Raw genomic sequence first — 9,588 nt, forward strand, 5'->3', positions numbered from 1 at the left:
TGATTCCGCAATGGTTCTATTGGAGGACATTCAAGTGGATGATCGTATGAATTGTATAGAGAGACCGGTAGAGATCCTTGAAAGGAGGACGAAGACTCTACAAAACAAGTTTGTGGATCTCTTGAAGATGCACTGGGATAACTGAAAGGGTTCTGAATGGATGTGGGAGCCAGAGGACGAGATGAGGGAGCATTACTTAGAGTTAATTGTGGCAACGGACTTTGAGGACGAAGTCTAATTCAATTGGGGGAGAATTGTAACACTCGATTCAAGGTATTTTTCATTTTGATCATTGGTGTGTAATTAGTTTGCAAAGTTGGTCCCTAGGGGCATTTTTGTAACTTTTGGGAGGGGAGTGCGTATGTTGGGCATACCTCTTGTAAATGGGACGTACGTAATCAGGGGACAAAACCTAATTTTAGGGTTTGGGAGGGGAATGCGTACGCTGGTCATACCCAAGGTTTCCTCTTTAGCGGCCTACATAGCCTCTTTTGTGTCCCATTTCGAAACCTTAGCCCATTCCAAGAGAGAGTCGACATTTGTGTATGTTTTAGTGTGTGTTTGGTGTAGCTCCAAGAGGAAGAATCCTGGTGGAAAAACATTTATCAAGGAGGAGCTTGTAGATCCAGATTACATTCATCATTTCCAGCTTCATAGAGGTATAAAGCTTTGACCTTGCTCATTCTATGCTCAGATGTAAATCTAGTAGAGTTTTGGTCATTTTTTGGTCCCATGAATGAGATCTAGTGGGAATTTATCACTCCAGAAGTTATGAGTTGTTCATGTTGATGTTTACAAGATCCCTAGTCCATAAAGTTAGCATTTTGGTGGTTGAGGATCAACCATGCATGAGTATATGTCCATTCGGTGAAAGTAGGATGCTAAATCTAAGGTTTGACTCCATTGGAGTCATGCAAAGGCACCAAGTTAATGACTTTATGGATTAAGACATTCTCCAAGGTTTGGATCAGGAATATGGACGTTTGGTCTTTAGCATTAAGTGCTTAATGGGCAAAATGGATTAATGGAGGCATACAGAAGCGTACACGTCTTGATCCCCGACTCCGTGTAGCAACCTAGTATGTCGGGCGTACTAGGGGTACTCTTAGCATACTCGACTAGGTTGGGCTTTTGACTTTTGGGCTACCATTGGACTTTAAGGTTTTAGGCCCTTGTTAGGCCACAAGTATTTATGATATTGGGCCACTGTTAGGCTTTGGGCCTTCACGGATCTGGGCCCATAATGGGCCATGATTGTCCTTTAGGAATTAGGCCATTATTGGGCTTTTTGTGCCATTAAGTTTGGGCCACGGTTATTGGGTCGTTTGAGGGAAGGGTAAAATGGTCTTTTACCATGAGAATTGGGAATAGTTGATTAAGTCCCAATTATGGTTTATGACCTAATTATTAATTAGGGTTTTATTTGATTGGTTAGTGCGGGGATTCTCTAGTGCAGTAGCCCAAGCATCTATTCGATTGTCAGCAGACTGAGGTTGAGTTTCTTCAATATATTGTAGGATACTAGGGTTGAATGTGCTTGTTATCTTCGTGACTCCTGTTGTATGTCTGTATGCATGTGTGCTTGTTTGCTATATGTATGTAGGGTGAAATAGAATTGGGGTGAAATAGAACCGGTATAGCCTTGTGCTGACACATGAGTTGAAATAGAATCGGGGTGAACTAGACCTGGTACAACCTTGGGCTGACATATGAGTTGAAATAGATTCGGGGGTGAAATAGAACCGGGTGTGAAATAGACCCGATATAGCCTTGAGCTGACATATATGTATGGTATGCGGTATTTTAGGGAACTCATTAAGCTTTGTGCTTACGGTTTGCAGTTTATGTTTCAGGTACTTCCGGTTCGAAGGGGAATAGCTCGAGATGATCACATTGCATACCATGATTTTCCGCTTATTTAACTCTGGTGTACTTTTGGGATGTTTATTGACACCTTCTGAATACTTTGTGGTTTGATAAACATGTATGATTTAATTTTAGAAAAAAGGTTTCGAGTTTTGGGACGTTACAATTTCATTTTCATACCAAAAATGGTTAAAACCTTTAGGCCCTAAAAACGGATGTTACAATGCCCATCTGTGATTTTACAAGTCTTTAATGCATAAATTGTGCATTAAAAACGTGTACAATTACAGATGGGCATGCTATATACGATTTCATCACAACCATGTACAAGTTTTGATGTGTAAAGTACAAGTTTTTAAAGCATTAAATATTATGTTTTGTTATAATGGTGATGTTTTAAACAATATCTAGTAAAATACATACACAATAACTAGATATTTGTTAAGTTACAACATTATTAGATGGAAATCCATTTTCCGCCACGAGATAGAATTAATAGAGCTTGAAAATATGAAAATGAAGTTAGTTTTTTTTTCTAAGAGTTTAAATACATCAGGCTCATGAGGCATAAAATCTCAACCCATTAAGCGAAATCGTTAGAGATGAGCTTCCATCTACGATTTCGATGGTTATTTTAGTAATTTCTTTAACTTCTTGCTATTTCATAGCAAATGCTTTGAGAATTTTAGTTTAATTTGTATTTTTTCCCCTAAAAAACTCAACAACATATTTCTTTTCATTTCTTTCCTTAAAAAATCTCAATGGCACTCTAATCTCTTTACATCCTTCCTTTTCCTTCCTTAAAATAACTCCAAAACATTGCTAATATAGATAAAAGGAGTAAAAATCAAGAGTTGACATAAAAGTGACTTTTAGCTAAAAGTTAAGGGTTCAAGTCTTCTTGGAGACAAAAAAAATATAAATTTAAGAATAGGATAATGGATGCGTGTGATGGTCATTTAATGTTTTTTTTTTTTTGAAACAGAAAATACGATATATAATAACCAAAGCAAAAGGCTATGCTTAGCAAGAAGCTAAAACGCAAAAGTAGTACAAGGAGCTTAAAAGGAAATTGCAAACTATTTAGAAGACAGCATTTAATAAGATGAAGAAATGGCGAGCAACACCAATCAACCCAACTTCCATATCCATTACTACTCCTCTGGTTGTACCATAGAAACGATAGCCAATGATATTATCAGCTACTTTTGTGTAAGAAATTCTCAAATCCTTGAAAATTCTATCATTCCTTGCCCTCCATATGTTCCACAGTAGACACGACAATATGGTGCCCACGACTGTTCTTTTCCTTGGTCATTTAAAAAAATAAAATAAAAATATAGACGATTAAATAGCAAATATGATCGACTCATTTACAATCCCAAATAGGAGTGTTAGTATATTGAGATCCGCATCCGTTATATACAAGTTGGAATACGTGTTTCCATTAAACTCTAATACACATGTTAATTTGAAAGTGACTGGAGCACTCCACCCACGACTCTTTTCTTTAATCATCATCACAAATACAACTTCATAATTCATTCCTGCTGTTAAATTGGCTGTGTCAAATTTCGACTCCACCGCTAACCAACAAACCATTAGCAATTCCGCAACATCTATAAATACCTCACTACATAAATAAAGGAATTAGTTATTTATTTTTTGCATTTACCATTTCTGATCAATATAATTTAGAAAATAGCAATATATTTTATTTTATTTTTTTTACATTGTACATTGATAAATAAATATGTTCGACTCATGTGCATGTAAATATCACCTTGTTTCTTTAATGCTTGGCCAATCCCAATAACGTTTGTCACTACCCCATGAGACTGTAAAGTCCCTTGCAAAAACCATGAAGCAGTTGCCAAATGTTGCCTTGTCAATCCAATACTTCTATTTCAACCAAACAAAGCACATTACTATTTACAATAATTGATGAGGGCATTATTGTCATTTACCATAATACGAGTATGTCGTATTTACTATTTACATTACATATGATTCTACAGCAAAATATTAATGCTATCACCAAGTTTTGTCCTTGTGGTATTTACCTTATATGGATATGCTGCATAACTTTCATTTATCGTCCTTCAAACTACCTTTTGGTCACGGTTTTTGTACCTTGAAGCGGTTAAGAATCATGTATAATGACCATTTTACCCTCGGTATAGGCTATACCGTGTATGCCGAGGACATTTTTTTCATTTACCACCAAAAAACAGAAAACCAAACTTGTATACCATTTCCAAATAAGTGATATGACAAAAACATCAATTTACACTAGAAAGTAGATATTAATGGTAATTTATGCTAAGAAAAAAGGAATAGATTGAAGATTGAGATGGAAGGTAAGGTCTACCTTTCTATTTTGGTTAAAGAAGACACCAGCATAGAGGTCTTCCATTGGGGACTTATCTATAACAGCATCTGCATTCTTGAGAAGATCTTCCTCCCATTTTGATAGTCCCATTTTGATATTGAAATGGTAATTGATAAATTACTTCTTGGGAACCCCATTTTGTAAAGGAGTAATCAAGTTGGCCACTTAAGGAATTGGATTCAATTGATCACTCTAGAGGAATCTTATGCTTGGGCAATGTCATTGAATTAATGCTACTTATTCTCGTCAGGGATGTTTTTGTTTTTGGATTGGGTTTTTATTCTAAAGGTCCTTTTGTCTTGAATGTTTTTTGTCAGATTTTTTATTTATGTATCACAACATCCTTATAAAAGATGGTGTCTTCCCAACTTGATTAAAAAAAAAAAACATACTCACGACCCTAAAACCTACAAAAACTCGAATCTCTTATTTTCTTATATAAATAACTAGTATAAATTATGGCCTAAAATCAGTCGGTTGTGAAATCTTAAATAATAAGACAAAAGTAGTTAGGCATTAAGTTTACAGTAAAAAGTCTTGAAAAACACAAATGACACAAACTTAATTATGATACAAGCCATCTGATTTCATGAAGCATATGCCACATCAGCAGAAGAGGTGTCCATGTCATTCAATCCCAAGTCCTCGTTCTGTTCCCATGATCTCTCATATTCATCAACTGAATTTTTCAAACATTTTTATCAAAAACCAATTATATGCACAATAACATATCACAAATGTTGCAAAATCCATAGCAACCTACTTTATTTAAAATAATAACCATATTTCAATTCTTGTGAAAATGTTTATTAAGGAACAACGTCACAAACCAGTAACCAAAGAAATTGTTCCAAAAACAAAAAAAATTTAAAAACTTACAAGTTAACTGAAAGTCGTCTTTAATATCATCAGTTGTTGGTGCAATGTATGAGTTTGCCAGAGCATCGTCTAAGATCAGTGTCCAAGTTTCTTCTATATTCAGAAGCTAAACAAATTCAAAGATGGAATGATTAATACCTATAATGATAACAATAAGAGTAAATTACATTTTCGGTCACTAGTATAGCTAATTTTTGCAACTTTGGTCCTTATGACTTTTTTGGTCCTTGTTAGAATGAAAATGACTGTTTTTGGTCGCTGAATATAATTTTTGTAAAATATTGGACCAAAATTGCAAGAGAAAAGTTTTTGGGACCAAAGCTGAAAAAATTAGCTATACTCAGGGACCAAAAATGTAATTTACTGTAATGATAATTACATGATTCATAATTTCATACCTTGAGGAGTCTGGCTTTAAAGTCGAGCCATTTGCTTCTTCTATCCTCATCAAGACTATCTCCAAAAGTGAACCCGTGTACTCTCTCAAGACCTGTAATTATTTATAAATCATAATCACAAACAAGCTTATTTATTTTACCATATTTTGTCACCTTTATAATTGAAAAAAATTAAAATATTTTAAACATAGTATTAGCGTCATTTTTATGTCATTTTACATATTTCAACTAGTTTTATTACCAATGGTCTTTTTTTTCCAGCTAACAACTAGCTTTTTAGTTATCAACTAGTATCAGCACCTCAAGCTGACATTTTATCAAAATGATTAAAAAAAAAAAAAAAACTTACTTTCGTTGATTTTGGTGACTAAACCTTCGACAGTTGTCACAAGGCCTCCTAAAGTGCCACCTGCAAGCTCCAAATCAATCTCCGGGATTTTTACACTTGCAGTGTCGGACTAAAAACACACCAAACCATTTTGTTAAGAAAAACACGGGTTTTCCAAAAAATCTAAATTCAAAAAAAATATGCAATTGATTATTTATGTATATATGGATACCTTTATGACATCACGGCTTAAATCATTAACGTTTCTCACAATGAGTGTCACTTTCTTTCCTTTTGCAGGTATAGCACCACCTGCCTTCAGCTGCAAGAAACTAAGCAAATGAGAAAACTTGAAGAACAAGCAAAGAGGTGTACAAAAATAACTACAAACCTCAGAATTTCTATAGCCACAAGCATCACAAGTAGATGCCATCACAATCACTTCTTGGAAGTATGGAATCTCTTGTCAATAAGTCGAGCTAAACAAACCTTAAAAGGGACACATGCACAAAACAGCAATGTACTTTCCTTTTCTTTTTTTTTTTTTTTTTATTGTAGCCTTGTATTTACAATTTATTTACTGTAAAAAAATCTACCCATTATAGCAATATCATGATATGGCACATGTAATTTTTTTAAACAACAGGGATGCACCTTGTCAGATTTTCAAAAGTTGGACTAAAAGTGTAAACCTGACCAAACCACAGGGACCAAAACTGTAATTTACTCATATATATATATATATATATATATATATATATATATATATATATATATATATATATATATATATATATAAAGTTAAATACATTATACATATATTCTTTATCTAAAGAGCAAGTTACAAAAATGGTCCCCAAGTATTGTTGATTTTTGTCATTTTGCTCCTTATTTCAGGCAATCTTTTAATTCAGTCTGTTTTCTCTCGAGGGCAATTTGGTCTTTTCCATGGTAGATGATTAAATTACCTCTTCTGGTGCAGTATAGCGAAGAAGAGTTTCAGCAAATTCTGTAGTGTTACCCTGAGCAATAGCTCGCCTTCCAGCAACTGCTCCAACTGACCCAAGATATCCAAGTGATGATTCATCATTTTCATGTTCTCTTGTTTGTGATTGGTCAACAAGATATCCAAGTGAGGCTTGTTGATCATGAGTTCTCTCATAGAAATCAATAGTTAATGATGGATTCACAGATGGAGCATACCTGTTGCAAGAAATAGCATTCTACTTTCATTTATTTGTTTATTACTATAATTTATTTATTATAGCATACTACTTTACTATATATAATAAACAAATCAATAAAAGTATGCTGCTATTTTTCAGAACAAAAAAAAAACTTACGGGTTCTCTAATAAGCTGTTGCCAGCAGGATCATCTAATATGAAGGTAAAAGATGAATTCCCTGTTGCACATGATCTTAGTTTTAATATGAACTTGTCTATAGCTTCAGCAGTCTGAGGATCAACTTTCTGTAAAAAAAAAGTCCAAAATCACTGAAAATTAGCCAATTAGGTCGTTTCACAGTTACCAATTGAAACTATGTTGAAAGAGGGAATTGAATATGTACAATCAAGTGGCAAACCTTTCTTTCTTCTTGAAGTGCTTGTAATTCATCAGCAGATCGGACCAAAATTCCTTCAACCTGAAAGATATACACAATGCACTTCCAATCGATATCAATAGAAATAAGTTATTTCTATTTTCTGCCTAGGGTGTAATGGAAGACCTCACAAGTAGTCAAATAGTTGATGAACTAAAAGGAAGTTCAAATTTAGAAGATTCCAGAAGATTAATCCGAAGAGGAAAAGACGGAATTACCGTTGATAGAGATCCACGTTGTGACTCGGGAGGAATCTCAAAATCAAGTTGAGGTATCTACATATACACAGATAGAGGGAAGAAAGCACAATCAAATTGACAATTTGTTCCATAAATTAGGAATATCAGATTTTGATTAAAGTCGCATACCTTAATTGTGGCTGTTTCGGATTTCACTACTTGTCGATTAAGCATCTGCAATGAAAACTCCAGTCAAACAATGAAGTCAAATGAAAGACTAAATTACTGAAGTTGGAAGTACACAGATCATTCATGAGAAAACTATAACAGTATCACATAACAAATTGGAAGATCTTATTTTCTGCAAATTTAGTTCACTAGACAACAACCTTTTAATCACCTGATGAGAATTCCAAGCGATAGCAAGACCCTCGGGGTTGTATCTCACCAGCAAACTGCACCTCATTGTTCCTTCATAAGAACAAGAACATCACAATAAGACATTTAAGAGAGCCTCTTTCAACTAAAATATTGAAGAAAATCCATGAATTGCGATAAGTAAAATCAAAATCCACACACCTCTCGCCACAATGAGGACACTCGAAGGCTGACAATAAGATCTGCAAGGCGAGAAGACTTTGTTACAAACAAAATTCATGAAACATACAGCTAAAAGCTACATCATTAAATTGTGAAAGCAATTATAAGGCTACTTTTGGAGTAAATATGTGAATAAGCTGAATGCTTAGCTATAAGAAGCAGATAAAGATTACCTTCCTAAAATGTGGAATCAAAGTTAATAGAAATCTCGTTATCCCCTGTCACTCGATGCAATTGAAGTCTATATCAGCATCAAACAACTTCCACTGTAATCATCTTCATACATGTGTATTCGCATACAAACTTACATTTTCACCGCATCGCATACAGAGGCTCTCAACCTGGTACAATGGAGCGTCGTCATCATCGGTAGAAACAGCTTCAACAACAGACCTCACATCCATTACTGTTGAATCGTTTAATGTCTCCGTTAATAATCTTCTTTCGAGTTTGCTAATTGATGGAAGAAGTACACGGAAAAAAAAAAAAAGCGATTTTGTGGGAGCTATGAAATTTGAAAACAGTTGGGAAGGAACCTCTAGAACAGGCAGGAAGGTTGCAGAATGCTCCTTTTTAAACGAACTCGCAGTCATATTTCATCAACTTCACAAACAGGTCCTTTTCTTTTGAGTTTTGACAACGTAACAAAAAACTTAAGGAAATTGATTTTTTTTAGTAAATTACACGGATGGTCCCTGTGGTTTCGGTAATTTGCGTGTTTAGTCCATAACTTATTTTTAATTCGGATCACCTCTATAGTTTGGTTTTGTTACGCCGTTCGTCCCTACCCGGCTTAGAATGACTATTTTGCCCTTAATGATATATTTTAATTTTATTAGTTCTTATTTTATTATTTTAATTATTTTTAAATAAAGTAAATTATTAATATATTGTTGAAAGTGGAACCTACCGGTCCACCCCCACCTTAATCCTCTTCCCTTCCCGGCACCATCTCCGACCATAGATTCAATTCTCGGCACCAACTCCGGTCACCACTTCCATGAAATTACACTTTGTGTCCTTGCGAAGACGTTAGTGGAGCGTGTGTGGTTTACCGGCACACTAAATGGTTCTAAGCAAAGGTAGCAAAGGGTGACTCAATGTTTGTCATAGTTCGGTGGAGCGTGTGTAGTTTACCGGCACATCGAATAGGTGACTGTAACATGTGAGGGCACCATGTAAGTTTGCATGGTTATTCACACCCGCTTTGTGATCCTCGGCATCCCAGTCACAAACTAGAGGGGCATATCGAGATTTAAACATGCCATTGAAAGTTCAATGAATCTCAAAGGATCTAGGACTTTTCATAGATTTAAAACTTAAATTTCTTTTTCGTTTTTCATG

General features: G+C 34.8%; 1 protein-coding gene and 1 pseudogene across 2 annotated transcripts; both read right to left on the minus strand.

The window, feature by feature from the left end:
- Positions 1-2,867: 2,867 nt before the first annotated feature.
- LOC145052736 (lectin-like) lies at positions 2,868-4,392 on the minus strand. Of its 2 annotated transcripts, none has more exons than XM_079000601.1 (3): positions 4,238-4,392; positions 3,650-3,765; positions 2,868-3,499 (listed from the first exon to the last, which is right to left on the minus strand). In XM_079000601.1, the coding sequence occupies exons 1-3, from the start codon at positions 4,346-4,348 to the stop codon at positions 3,214-3,216; spliced, it is 513 nt and encodes a 170-aa protein (XP_078856727.1). In that variant the 5' UTR covers positions 4,349-4,392; the 3' UTR covers positions 2,868-3,213. The 2 variants fall into 2 exon arrangements, with proteins under 2 accessions (XP_078856727.1, XP_078856726.1); XM_079000600.1 differs by having other exon boundaries at positions 3,650-3,768; positions 4,238-4,387.
- Positions 4,393-4,697: 305 nt separating this feature from the next.
- Positions 4,698-8,839, minus strand: LOC145052738 (uncharacterized; annotated as a pseudogene).
- Between the last annotated feature and the right edge of the window lie 749 nt (positions 8,840-9,588).

This window comes from Lactuca serriola, chromosome 5 (assembly GCF_051521515.1).
Source record: "Lactuca serriola cultivar US96UC23 chromosome 5, Lser_US96UC23_V15, whole genome shotgun sequence".
In the NCBI taxonomy this organism is placed as follows: domain Eukaryota; kingdom Viridiplantae; phylum Streptophyta; class Magnoliopsida; order Asterales; family Asteraceae; genus Lactuca; species Lactuca serriola.